Source organism: Strigops habroptila, chromosome 1 (assembly GCF_004027225.2).
Source record: "Strigops habroptila isolate Jane chromosome 1, bStrHab1.2.pri, whole genome shotgun sequence".
Taxonomy (NCBI): domain Eukaryota; kingdom Metazoa; phylum Chordata; class Aves; order Psittaciformes; family Psittacidae; genus Strigops; species Strigops habroptila.
The window spans coordinates 33132640-33147311 of NC_044277.2; the positions used below are offsets into that span (position 1 = coordinate 33132640).

Here is a 14672-nt window from a genome sequence, read left to right on the forward strand (position 1 = left end):
CTGAAAGACTATTACAAGAGATGGAACCTGACATCATGGACTGGATGAGTTCAGCAATTTTACAGGGATTGGTCCATGGACTAGGGAACGATATCTTTCTCTGTGTGTGGGTGTGGGTGTATATATATGTGTATATATGGGACAGGGGTGATGGTGTGCTGAGAGATGTGGGATCTGAGCATGACGTGAATGGTATGGAATAAGGGGTGGATACTGTCCTGGGTTCAGCTATAGCAGTCATTTTTCTCCTGCTTAGTAGCTGGTGCAGTGCTGTGTTTTTTAACTTTCAGCCTGGGAACAACGCTGATAACACTGATGTTTTTAGTTGTTGCTAAGTAATGTTTATTCCAACCAAGGACTTTCTCAGTCTCATGCTTTGCCAGGGAGGAGGGGAAGCCGGGCGGAAGCAGAGACAGGACACCTGACCCAAACTAGCCAAAGGGGTATTCCATACCACAGCACGTCATGCCCAGTATATAAACCGGGGGGAGTTACCCGGAAGGCCCAGATCACTGCTCGGGTCGGGCTGGGTATCGGTCGGCGGGTGGTGAGCAATTGTATCCTCTCCCCTTGTTATTTCACTAATCGTTATTATCATTGGTGGTAGCAGTAGTGGTTTTGTGTTATACCTTAGTTGCGGGACTGCTCTTATCTCAACCCGTGGGAGTTGCATTCTTCCCATTCTCCTCCCCATCCCTCCGGGAGCGGGGGGAGGAAGAAGTGGGGGGGGGAGTGAGCGAGCGGCTGTGTGGTTCTGAGTTACCGGCTGGGCTCAAACCACGACAGAGATTTAGATTGGATATTAGGAAAAATTTCTTCACTGAAAGGGTTGTCAAGCACAGAAACAGGCTGCCCAGAGAAGTGGTTGATTCCCCATCCCTGGAGGTTTTTAAAACACATGTAGGCGTGGCACTTAGGGATATGGCTTAGTGGTGGTCTTGGCAGTGCTGGGTTAATGGTTGGACTCAATGATCTTAAATGTCTTTTCCAACTTAAATGATTTTATGATTCTATGACTTCTGTCTCAGATTATAGTTTAAATGAAGACGTTGAGTCTTCAGCTGTCAGGATGTCTTCTGCCCAGAGCTGACTGTGATAAACCCACCACACCAGTCCCACCCAGCTGGAATGCACATTCACAGGAAATACGGCACACAGGATTTACTGTGTACACCCAATGCGGACAACACAGTCTGCACATATGATTTAGTGTGTTTTGTGGCAGCCTAAGTCTCCTATAAGCTTCTTAATCCACCTTTACTCTGCCCTTAAATTAATGAAAGTGATTTGTCACAGTATGTATTTAATTAGGCTGTAGAATACTGGCATGACAAAAGTGTACATGGATTCCAAAGTCAACCCAAAGAAGAAAAATCTATCAAGGTCTGTGACATTTAAAGACTAAATTTCTGTATCAGAAAATTACTGAAGCTCAAATTATTGGTTGTTGAGAGAGACTACTGAGGAATATCACCATATTCTTGTCATATTCTTACACTGTTCAAGATATTTACTTTTAGCTACTAAGACAGGACTGGATTGAATGGACTTTAGGACTCAATACAATTATTCTTTCTTCTTAAATTCATTTTGATATGCTAACAAAGCAAGACTGGGAATAGGCAGGGGTGGTGAAGCAGAGTATGTTATACTATTCCTGATTATTTTATCCTTCCTGAATTTATCTTAAAAAGGATATTATGAATGAAGATGAGTAGCATGGTTGCTTGAAAACGGCAGTCAATACTCTTTTGTTCAGATACAATTATTGAGCATGGCAAGGATGAGGAGAGGAACTGAAAGAAACATAAGTTTTGATATATATATTGCATAGCATGCTCCAATTTTGCTGTTCATGGTAGAGTTCTAGAGAAACAAAGGACACGCCATAAAGGTTTCTGGTACAAAGCCTAATTTCTCACTAATCTTTGCCTCTGCTAAAAGGCAAAGTTCTCCCCAAAACAAAGATCTTTCTAATCATATTTCCTTTCCCATTCAGGCATGATCTCTTTTTCTGCCTGAATGTGCCTAAGCTTCAACATCTTATTCATCTAAAGAACACAGAGAAAGAAATGGATGTCAGTGCAGATTTTCAGTATGCTGCCTCATGAATGCCTCCCACATTTTGGCATTTCATATAACAAATTTAATAGGTGACATTTTGACCTATAAACTATAACTCTTTCCACTCACTCCTAACTAGCTGAGTTGTGATAACAAACCTTGAGATGACTGAACTTAGTTGAGATGAACTGTACCCTAAAAAAGTTTATGCAAATTTATCTACACATAGCTAAGTACAGAGGTACTAGCTATGTATCTCACATAAATGCTAATATTGAGGTAAAGAAGGGCAGAACATGCCCCCTTGAATCATTCTATCATCCTAAAACCACAGTGATTTACACAAAATCATGTAAAGGATTAGCCTTGTGGGTCTTGGACATGACCTTATTTTTCTCACTTCGGTTGGGCTTGCTCCAGACAGATGGCAACTATTTTTACTTTTTTTAGTGTAGCATAAAACCAAAGTAAGTTGTTTACATATTCTTGAAGTGAAATATCCCTTCTGATTTTAATGTGTATTTATTCACTGGAAAACTTACCCATCATTACCACAACTGACTACTTCCAATTGCAGGGATGCTTAAGAATTTATTATTGTGGTCATCATCTATCTTCACCTGCATCTTAGTTTGGCATCAGCTGAATCTTAGGCATGAAAAATCTTTCAGGTAGTTTTGATAAAAACAATCTGTTTCACTAAAGGCATCAGAAGGTATGCTCGAACCTGCCTTTCAATGTTTCTACTTATGTTGAGGATGCAGGCATTGATCAACATTAATGTACAATCGATATCTTTGTTCCAATCTAATACATAATCCATCCAAATTCTTTTTCCATTCCTGTCATTATATCCATTTAGTAATATTGTGAGATTTCCAAACACTAATAATAATCCATTGAGACCACATAAATCTCCGCAGCTTTTGCTGTGTAAGTCCAGTCTCTGGTTAGGATGAACATTTCTCAGGATGCTACTGTGAAGCTCTTCTTTCTGAAGTCATGAGAAACCACACCTATAGCCTTCTTACTGCCTCCTGACATGCTCTTTTAGGTAAGCAAATTGAGTAGTTTGTTTTTCTACAATATGATAAATAACAACCTTGAATATAATGGTTACATCTTCAAAGGTCTGTTAGTTGGTCTGTTTGTTCCTTTCTGCTTGGTTGGAATGCAGGAGCCCCACTTTTTTACCAGATACTGATGTCACAGGTTTTTTTAAAGCACCTTTTTCACTCAGAGAGGTATTCAGTGCTTGAAGGACTGATTACATGCATCTGTAGTTTTTTTATTACCCATATTCTACTACAAATCTGATGAACTCACTGAACCTCGTGATCATTCCTCCAAGCGCAGCAATAAACTATCTGCTGTATCCATACCCCACCAGCTCCCCATAGACCTGGAGTTACTCATCTTTCACCTTACGCTTTCATTTTTACAAACAGCAGCCAAATAATGCAGCCCTTATTTTATATCGGGTCTGTACATCAAGCACTCACAAAAGCAGAATGCACAGCATTAAGATCAGGATAGCTCCAGCCAAAGCACTAAGTTAAATTTTTAGGCAGTTCTCTCTGTTTTCAGAGCCTTTTTATAAGCTGATAGATATAAGCATGTTATCATAGGAGCATTCTCAAAGACAAAAGCACTTTGCCTTTGCTTTTGTCTTTGCTTTTGCCTTTGACTCTTGCTCATTAAGCAACTGTGGAATTTCTCCAAGAACAATAAACACCTTGCTTCTAGACTGAACAAACTTGATAAAGAAGACATTCAGAAAATGGCTATATCAAGAAATATGATTTCCCTGTTTCAAGGTTAGATAATTTCCATGTTTTAAATGCTTTGTTAGGAATAAACAGGAAATAAACAAGGAAATAATCAGACAACTCATAATTTGGATCAGATGATATTAGGATTGTCTGCTGAAAGGTTTGTGTGTCCAGGAGTTTCAGAGGCTTTAAGAAAAATACAAAGATAAACATATAAAACTTACAATTGCTCTAGTGTGTGAGTAATTTCTTGCAAAGATCTTCTAATTTAATTGTAACGGAAGTGTTATGTTGCTGGTTTCACCTGGAAATCTGGGGCAATGTATGTACAAATGAGTAGAGCATCATACTCTTGAATAGATACATCAGCTGCATTTCCTCCTATACAACCACTCAGTCTAATTTCTGATGACTGCTTCATTGTTTTGTTTGAATAGAATAGATGTATGTCTTCAGTCTACTTGTACATAGACCAAAAAGAATTAATACTTTCCAAAGCAATCATAACACTTTGCTGGAAGCATTATTTCCAGTTGAGCGGGTCACACTAACTTCTGCCTTGTGAATCACATTATCCTGCCCCTTGTCACCTTGCTGCAAAGCACTGGCAGTGTCTAAGGCAAAGTTCTCCATTTGACCCTGTAACATAGAGTAAGATCCTGATTCATGAAAGCAAAACAGCAGCTTACTCTTTTTAGCATCCATTACATTATGGCAGCATGGGATCCTGACCACTCATGAGCAGTGCAATGTCAAACCAGCTGCCTCGAGGTGCAATCACAGCCTAAGAAAGAGGTAAAGGAGAACTGCAAGTAATGATAGTCAAGATAAGTCAACTGCAAATGTACTTTCCTTTAACAACCAATTTATGAGCAGGTTGCACTTGCACTTTTTAAACCAATTAAGGTGAACAAATCAACAATTAAGTCTTAAAGCATGCTACACAGTATACTACTGCAAGTGCACACAAGATTGGATAACAAGGCCAGAAAAACATTCTATTGGTTCCTGATAATCTTTCCTCAGAAATGGTCAGTTAAGGGGATAGTAGAAATGCAGTAATCAGAATTCAACGGGTTTTTGCAGTAGCTACTATGAAGATCCAATTCCATCTCGAAGTAGACAACACTACTTTTGAAAAGGCCCTGGGTGCTTTCTAAAGTAATCTTTGTCCTTTTTTTTCCCCATGGAAGAATGATAAAATTAATTAAGAGAAGCTTACTTACCAGTAGAACATGTATCTCAGCCTGTGCTTGTTTTCAAAGACATATGTTATTTAATACATACTGCTTTATATACTGATGACTATCTAAGTAATGCTAAGTACACCTGTGAGAGAGTTCATAAATGTCCTTAAACCCGGGTTTCACATAGAATAACATCCTTGAGAGATGACTATGTAGTGTCACTCTCAGAAGGACTGTGGAATCCATTACAGTATATTTTTAGTTGCATCAAGAGGTCCTTAGTCAAGCACTCTTTTTTTTTTTTTTTTTTCCAGATTTATGCCAAATGCAATTCTACTTATTTTGGCATGAAGGTTTTTTTATTTTAACCCAAGGTCCACAGGAAAAGACCTAGACACTGTGATTCAGAGTTTCAACTTGTGCCACTGTGTGAGCTCAGTTAAAGTTGATGGCTTTATAATTTTTAATGCTAGTTGATGAACTTGCTTAGTAGTGTTGTCATTTTTCTTTTCGCAGGCATCTATTCAAAATACAAGGAATGCATCCTATTTGCTCTGTTTTATTTCAAGTAATAATTATAAAAAAGTTCTTGTATGATGTGTACAGGTTTCCTTTAATAGCACAGGTTCATCTTTGCAAGAACCCTGGTATTGACAGAATAGCCATTTCATTTAACAAAATGTAGATAAACCCATATGCATTTTATTTTCCAACTGCTGACTGGCTTGTTCTCGATAACTAGCTATTAATATAATTCAAATGGTAAAGTAAGGTAAGGTGAAAGACAAAAGTCTGACCCCACCTGTGCCTCCTATGAACAAAGAACTGTCAAAGAAAAAAGGTAAAGTTTAAAGGTCTCCAGAAAGCAGAAAGAGATCTCTAGATCTCCAGTCATTGGTTTAAGAGTTAATATTCTGTTAATAGAGATATTCTGCAGGATTAAATCATGTGGGTGTGTCTCCTATAAATCTGATCATCACTATGTGAAGTCTGCACAGCTTTTTCTAAAAAAGAGATTTTTTTCTGAATATAGGAAACCCTCTCTAAAGGTTCACCATTTGAGTTGTGAATATGACAGTTACATCTACAAAAGCTTATTTCACTGCTCTTTGTAATGTATGGCCTCAAAATCCATTCTGGTTTTCAGGTCTTATGCCTTGTCCTAAGAAATAAATAATAATAATTAAAAAAAAGGCCATGTGCCTGAATATGGCCACCATCACAAAATAAAAAGGAAGACAGACCACAAAATAAATTGGAAAAGAATTCAACTTCAGGAATCAAGAAGTATCTGTGAAGAGAATACCGTAAGATCATCAGGGGAAGCAGCCTGGGAGACTCTGGAACATTTTAGCTACTTAAACTTTAAAGCATTACTACAGTTATGAAGTGCTTTCAGATGTTGGAGCACTTTTTCACTGTACTGAGAAAAGAACAAGACTTCTGGTTTAATATTATGTAGGATATGGAAACAAGCATTCAGAAAGTGGGAAAATTGCTGTTAGAACATCATAGCTGAATTCTTTAGCTATCGCTTTAAGATCTTCCTTTCTAAATACAGACCTACCTAAATATGTCAAGATTACATTCTAGGGAAAAAAAAAAATCCCAAAAAACCGCACCCCAAACAACAAAACACACACACATCAAAAAAAAAACAACCCCAAACACAAAATCCAAAACAAACAAACAAAAAAAACCAAACATGTCTATTATATCTTAAAATCATTGTTGGAACCATGTCATGTCATATGTCTCAGATCCAGAATTAGCCCAATAGTGGGGGATGTCGTCACTTGTAATTTTATGAATTTAAAACTTAGGTGCATTATAGGTCCACCAATTCAAATAGCTGGAAAAGTGAATATTAGGTTCAGATAAACAATATTCTGCAAAGGGGATCAGAGCACAGCCAGAGCAATGCTGTCTCTTATAAGAGAAAGAGCATCTATCCCAACATGGCTTGAACATTGAAAGCCTGAGCACTGTTGAAGTAAGGCGTTGCAAGATGCTAACCTGTCTCGATCAAGAGGCTGCCTAGGTGCTTTCCATAGAAAATTTTTTCCCAAGAAAAAAAGAGGAATAATTTTATCAGATAATCGAATATAAGGCTGCTGGCACTGCTGTCTGCATGTACTATGTGCCCTTGCCAGCCTTCCCTCAATACAGCTGGTGACACAATGCCAGAGTGCCAGGGTTTCTTTGACTCTGGGCAACTCTGGGCAGTGTTTTTCTCCCTGCTGACCACAAAGCTGTCTCATCAGCTGTGCCCTCATCTGAGAGCCCCCACTGACTTTGCTAGCGGTTCCTGGGGAAGCTGCACTCCTCCATCTGCTCTGCTGTAGCCCAGCCAAAGCCAGTGAGTATGCTGGAGCGTTCAAGTATAATGAAGTGCTGCAGTGGTGTTATCTCTCCCCATCTCTTCCGCATTGCTCTGGTGGTCTTCCCTCTCAGAGTGAAACACAAGGAGGAGACTAACACAGTGTTTCCTCTTGCCTAATGTTTGCTTGTTATTCCAGCTAATTTGCTCCAAGAGAAGAAATAAACTGTGCTTTAAACGGCACCATTAATTCTGGTCCTTTTAGGCCAAGAGCACACCTCCAAGCATCATTAAAAAAAGTAGAATTTGTGAAAAATACTTCTCTTTTTTTAATTAAAAGAAATCTCTATCTCCCTCTCCTCAAACACACACATACACACACACACACGGCTGATTGACAAAGTGAGCAGAATCCGTGTTCTCACACGAGCAGGTATCTATTACATGAGAACTTTCTTCTGGCGCCAGGAGGTATTTAGAGAGTTTGCCTGGCTATTCCACAGGGGAAACCCTGCTGAAAGTTGGGGATACCTGAACAAAACTCGCTGCTGGCTAAACTCCGGGAAAGCAGCGATCCTTTACAGCTGATAATGTCTTGCTGTTGTTATTGCACTGGAAACGTGGGGAGAGGAGCAAATAACAGGGATCGATTTCTTTCCTCTGGGAAGATGTTCTTGCCTGGTGCTGCGGGGCAGGATCCCCCTTCGGGAAATTAGCGGCTCGAAGGACAAACCTGTGGATTTTGGGATGTTATTATTATTATTATTATTATTGTATTTTAAAAACATGTCCCCGCTCACGCTCAGGGTCGCTGGGGGAGGAGCACGAGCCCCCCGCCCCATCCCGCTCAGGGGTACAACCAGCCCCGCCGCTGGAGTGGGTGCCTTCTCCTCCCGGAGCCCAAGGCTGCCTCCGCAGGGCCGGCGGTCGCCCAAGCCCAATGTCCCCCGACGGCAGGGAAAGGGCCCGGCCGGCTCTCGGGGAGCGGAGCCGCCCCCCCAGTAAATACACACAGACACACGCTCATTTCCAATAACCCCTCGAGAGGTTCCTGCACCCCCCGCGATGCTTTCAAGACCCCCCTCCCCAAGCCCCCGGGGAGCTCCTACAGGGCATCCCCCGGCAGGTAGCTGCCGTCTTGGGAAGCAATAACAGGAAAGGGCGTCCTTCAGCGGCGCTTCGCCCCGGGCCAGACCTCTGGTTAAGGACAGGGCACCGCGACACGGGCTGCAGCGAACAGAGGCTTATGTAGACACGATTAGGAAGAAGGAATGAGGGACACTGCACACTTCTCCCTTCACTAGGTGCCTTTACTGGGTATTCTGAGCTACGCAGAGGCGTATTTGCTCCAGGTGGCATCTAACCACCTAGAGCAAAGGTTATAATTCATCCACCTGCTTTTGCCACAGGACCAGCAATGCCGAGCATCCATCCCTTTCGTGGTAGAAGTCCTGCCCGCCTTTCACGCAGCCTGGTTGTGTGTTGTAGACCCTCGCGGAGAGATCAAGACTGAGACGTTTGCCAGACGCTGTCCTTCCCCCGCCCCAGACATCCTGCCTTCCTCACCACTGCCAGAAAATGAATAAAGTGAATAAACCCGCCCTTGTTACACTGAGGTCTTTCCGCAAAAGTGTTAAGTGTGCTTTTAGGTCGGAGAGAAGTGACTCAGTAACGCTGCTGAGTTCGAGGAAAGGACAAATGCCAGAGGAAAGCCTTATTTAAAGCACTTTATCGAGAACACATCATCTCCCTCCTCCACCCTGCTTTGTCCCTGCCAACACCCCAGAATCCGAAGGACATGGGGCTTTTAGCAGTACCCTCTCCTACCCTCGGAGATAACCTGCGTTTTACAGACCTGGCCTCTGGGTTTTTTTTTTTTTTTTTTTTTTTTTTTTTTTTTGCTATAATTTATTCTTAAACTTCAAGAAGAAAATCAAAGGGTTCAACCCCTCTGCCTCATCCCAGATACCTGTCGGTTATCAGCTCTCCACCTGGCCCGGCGCCGCGCCGTCCCTCCCCGGTCCCCAGACGCTGCACAAAACGCTCTCATCTACTGCAAAGACAAAGGAGAACTCTGGTTTGCGGGGAATCCTCTATGCTTGGGTTGATTGGTTACATTTATTTACCAAAACACCTTCTGGAAAAGCGTGAGGAAAAACTCTCCGTCCCAGTGCGCTTCCCCAAACAGGGGATCTCCCCTCAGCAGAGAGAAGCTGCTTTTCGTGGCCAAGGCAGAGCTCCCTGGGACAGGCCATCTCTGCAGCTCCTTCTCAGGCAGGAGCTGGTTTAGCTCCTGCTCCTTCCCCTCGCACACATGCCGGGTTTTGATGCACCAGCACCGCACACAGCGCTGAGGAGCGGACCCTGAAACCGGGGAGGATGCTGGCCTCGGAGTCCGGGCATAGATCAGATCCGGGGTTTACTCTTTAACGGGGAAACGGGAAAGGGGCTGCACCTGAAAACGGGCGTAAAATGCTGCCCTGGTACACCAGGGGTATTTTCCGTACTCGGCACACAGACAGCAGAAAGGATCAAAGTCTTGACAAATGGAAACATGATGTAATGCCCTGGCCCCATCAAAGACTTCATCCTGAAAATGATATCTTCATCAGGGGCGTAGCAATTTGATGGATGCGAGAGGAGTCAGGTCTGCTCGCTTTCGTTGGGTGTAAATCCGAAGTAATCCCTGAGGCTCACTCCTGATTTACTCAGTTGAACTTCCCATTTCCTTTACTAACCAAGACGCAGACAAAGACGACCTGGGAATTTAGCTATCCCCCCTTTCTTCCCCCCCGCCTCAACCCCAGTCTTTTCCTTAAACGAGGCGAAGTATCCATTATGCGTCGCCTTTAATCCGCCGAGGCAGAGGTAGGCGCGAAAGGTGAGATTTGCCATTGCGGCTTTTCAGACTGGGTACCATTTTATTCTTTGTTTAAAGAAATCCTGCACTTTCTCCCATTAATCTTTAGCAGGGAAAGCGTTCAGCCCGCACCTGTATAAACAACCCAGATGGGTGGAAAAAGTAAACCTATATCTCTTCCCCTCCAGTATCTTTATATATATATCTATATTTGTAGGGATAATGCAGGCTAATTGGGGAGGCAGAGCAAGCCCGAAGCCCGGCGCGCTGCCCTTTCACCGCAGAGCCTGCGGGACCCAGCCAGAGCATCACAGTGTCAAACCAAGTTCAAGAGATCCAGTTGCAAGATCAGCTGCCTGTTTCGGTGGTTCAAGAAATGTCAAGTTTCACTTGGAAAGGTCGCTGTTAAACCCGGCTCTGATGTGGTTCTAGCCCCAGCGGGTGAAGCCGAGGTTTACACAGCGTTAAGTGGCCCTCGGTAAGACCACAGGGTTGGCGGGGAGGGAAGCGCAAAGCGCTGGGCGAAAAGGCGGCCGACGGTGCCAGGAAAGTTGTGCGGCAACAGCCGGGAAGGTTCCACTCGGCCGGGATTGAGAAATGGAAGGGAAAAACCGGGAATAAAAATTGCGGGACAAGTTCTTTCCACCTGCTGTAGTAATTAGGTTCTTTTCTGCGAAGTGAGTTTTTATTCTGGTTAACCGTATCCAGGCAGGGTCGTGAAGGCCAGCGAGGAACCAAACTGTAGTTTATTCATCTCAGAAAGAAGAGATCTTTTCGGGGGTGGGATACAAATGGTCGGTTTATTTATTTACACCCCTGTTTAATTTGCATATCAGCATTTCCAGTGAATGCTGGGTCCCCCACTTTCCCATGGACTCCATAAAAGCTGTAGCACAGAATTTGTTAGGGAAAAAAAAAACCGCAAATACCTTGAAAAATTATCTCGTTTTATTTGTTTTGTGACACAGAGGTCTACGCAGCCCAATTAACTGGCTTTTAACTAATTGCTCTGAGGAAGGGGAACGCCTCGGACACGTTGTACTCACTCGCTACTGCCTGTAGCTTCCCCCAAAGCTGTTGACGCCATCAAAACACAGCCCGCACGTTTCCAGCGACCTCTCGCACTGCTCCCCAGAAACCACCAACACACCCCTGGGAGCCGCGTCCCCGCTGCCCTCGCCCGCTCCGGCGGAGGGGCGCCGCCACCGCTCGAAGTAGGGCGGGCAGGGGAAGACCTGGCCCCGTCCTGCCGCACCACTCAGCTGCGAGGGTGTGCGCGGTGGAAAAATCCGACCGCGAAGGAAAGGCAAGAGGGAGAGCTGATGCCGGTGGGTTGGGGTCGGTAGAGCCCCGGGCCGCGGTTAGCCTTAGCCCAGCCGCAGCCGACTGGGAGAGCGGTGTCCCTCTCCCCGCAAAAGCACTCGCGGGATGAGCCCCGCGGGTATTTTCCGTCCTCCGGGGTGAGGAGCGGGGTCTGTCCCGGTGGGAAAGAGCTCATTCGCACGGCGGCGTTATTCACCAGAGCACACATACACCTGGAGACATCCCCATCCCCGTCCGCTCCACACGGGTCCGGCTCCGCGGGCCAGCGCGGAGAGGCGCCGCCCCCAGCGCGGGGCTCCGCCGGGTCCTACCCCTTCTCCGCGCCCCCACTCCCCCGCTCCGCCAGGCAGATGGTTCGCTCCGCGGACACCCAGATATATAGCGCTGTCGAGGGGTGCATCCCCCTCCGCGCCCCCCCTACGCCCCCCCTTCCCCTCCGGCACCAGCACTGCGCCGACTCCCCGGCGCGCCTCGGCCGTCCGCCCCCTCCGGCCCGCCCGCCTCCCTGCCTCCCTCCCGGGGCGATGTCCGCGGGCTCCGGGAGCGAGGCGGAGGAGCTGCCCGACATGGACCTGCGGGCGCTGCAGCTGGACTACCCGCCGCCGGCCAAGCGCCAGCCCCGCGGCGAGCTCTACCCCTCGGGGGACAACTCGTCGGCGGCGGAGGAGGAGGAGGAAGAGGAAGATGAGGAGGAGGAGGACGGCGAGGGCAGCTGCGCGGCCGGGCCGGCGGGCAGCGGCTGCAAGAGGAAGCGGGCGCGGGGCGGCGGCGCCGGGGGCAAGAAGGCGGTGTCGGGGCCGCGGGGGCCGCCGCCCGAGGGGAAGCAGTCCCAGCGCAACGCGGCCAATGCGCGGGAGCGGGCGCGGATGCGGGTGCTGAGCAAGGCGTTCTCCCGGCTGAAGACGAGCCTGCCCTGGGTGCCGCCCGACACCAAACTGTCCAAGCTGGACACGCTGCGCCTGGCGTCCAGCTACATCGCCCACCTCCGGCAGCTCCTGCAGGAGGACCGCTACGAGAACGGCTACGTCCACCCCGTCAACCTGGTACGGCGCAGAGGGGCGCGCAGGCGGGCGCGGCCCCGGCGCCTTCGGGAGGCGCGGTGAGGGGCCCCACCGTGTTAGGGGAGAGGCCTCGGGACACCCCGCAAGGCACCCCCGGGGCAGCCCCGCCGGGCCGTGCTCACTCGGGAAGGAGCCGCGGAGCGGCTCTGGCCGTTTTGCAAATCCCTGGTAATCCTCGCCCCAGGGGCGACCCGAGAGCTGGGTCTGGTTTAGGGTGATGGCGGGTGTGTCCGTGCTGGGGAGCCGGAGCGGGGGACCCTAAAGAAATAAATTCCTCGGGCATTAGACAAGCTTAATGTCCGAAAAAGGAGTAATCGTTCTGCGGGCTGGCTTGGAGCACAGGCACGCCGTCACCAGTTCATCGGTACAGAACTAGTGCCTGATGCGTGCCACAGGGGTAGAAAGGTTGCTTATGTGGTGCAGAGTGATTGGGGTTTGATACTTTATCTGCTTTTTGTTTAGAAAGTGATGCAAACAGTTGCAAAGCGAGAGGATTATTGCATTTTTTATAAGAACGATTTGTTGCTGACCATGGCAGCCCTATTGCAGAGCTTTTAATTACAATGAAAAACGTAATGAAAATATATGTTAGAGGAACCCAGCTCACTCTGTGCTTCCCACAGGGACTAAAACATGATGACGTGTTTGCAACTGAACCAGAGTTAGACATCTATCAGTAATAAAGCTCCATTTTCATACCAGGATAAACTTTCTTTTTAATATGAAATGCCTTTCTTTTTCTTTTTTTTTTTTTTTTTTTTTTGCTTACAGACTTGGCCATTTGTGGTTTCAGGAAGACCCGACTCTGACAGCAAAGAAGTTTCTACTGCCAGCAGATTATGTGGAACTACCGCATAGTCACAGTAAATTGTTTTATTGCTGTTGTTGTTGCTAATGATCCTTTTTTCCTTTGTATGGGCTGGATATTCTTAAAAGCTGTGATTTATCGGCTCAAGACTAGATGGGGACAAACTCCCATCTCTAACAGTGTTAAATCCATGCCCCTGACATTCTTCTCCCTTAGAGTTCTGAGGGAAGTTTATTTAAAACAGTAAAGAAGGGAGGTGGTTGAAATTAGAGTTTTTATGAACTGATTGCAGCAGCTGAAGCCTGAGATTAGGCTTCATCATTCTTGCCACTGCCTGAGGACTTGTTGTTCTGAGGCTTTTGAACTAGCGGAAGAGGAATATAATGATATAGAATTAACAGCATGGACCAAAATACAACTCTACAAACTAACCCCAAACAGTGTTATTTGTATTCTAAAGTAAAGCAGTATTTTAGAGTAGCTTTGAAACTCAGATGTATAATATATTTTGATGGCTTTTGTATTCATGGATCTGATTTACTGCAACTATGCAATAAGTATAGTCATATTTTTATTTTTTTGTCCTTTTACCCAGAGTTTTCTTAAAAACGTTTTAAGTGGCTACATTCTGTCCATTGGAACTAAACTAATTCCTTTGGTTATGTCTTGAAGTGCCACATGTAAGAATGTGGGACTGTCCCTAGAAATGTGGCAGTTTCCTTGTCTTAATCCAGAAGGGAATTCTGCTTACCATAAGGCCAGAGTGCATGTGTTGTAAAGGGTGAGTTTGCATGCTGCTGCAAAGTAACAAGAATTCACAATGTTTTAAACATTTTTTCCTGTACTGTCATGCTTATCTTGGAAAAATTTATCCTCAAATGAGTTCTGGTGACATTTCTTCACTGATTCAAATGCTGTAATAAAAGAGGATGCCATCAAATAAGTTGCAAATGTAAATAACTCTATTTTTTTATAAATGACATTAAAAGCTTTGTTACAATGAGTTACTGGTACTGTGATAGTGTGTGGCTGCATCAGTATTGGTAATCTATCAATATACAACATCTTTCTTTGCAATGCACGTTCTTGAAACCCGCTTTTGTAAACACAGTTATCATCTTCAACTCTTGAGAACAGCTACATCTCCAGCAACAGCCAGCTAAGAACACTTTCACCCCAAACAGCTCATGTGAAGTACAGTACTATACAAATTCGCAGGGAAAAAAATCACATTTTAACAACTTAAGAGAATTCACTGCCATAGTCTTTTATGTGAA

The 14672-nt window shown here is 45.3% G+C and overlaps 1 protein-coding gene across 1 annotated transcript; it reads left to right on the forward strand.

The window, feature by feature from the left end:
- Positions 1–12050: 12050 nt before the first annotated feature.
- MSC (musculin) lies at positions 12051–14398 on the forward strand. Its single transcript, XM_030490924.1, has 2 exons — positions 12051–12569; positions 13359–14398. The coding sequence occupies exons 1-2, from the start codon at positions 12051–12053 to the stop codon at positions 13443–13445; spliced, it is 606 nt and encodes a 201-aa protein (XP_030346784.1). The 3' UTR covers positions 13446–14398.
- The last annotated feature ends 274 nt before the right edge of the window (positions 14399–14672 follow it).

Coding starts and splice junctions, on each gene's coding strand:
- MSC (XM_030490924.1), top strand. CDS start 12,051: ATGTCCGCGGGCTCCGGGAGCGAGGCGGAGGAGCTGCCCGACATGGAC. Junction 12,570..13,358: donor ACGTCCACCCCGTCAACCTG/GTACGGCGCAGA, acceptor TTTTGCTTACAG/ACTTGGCCATTTGTGGTTTC.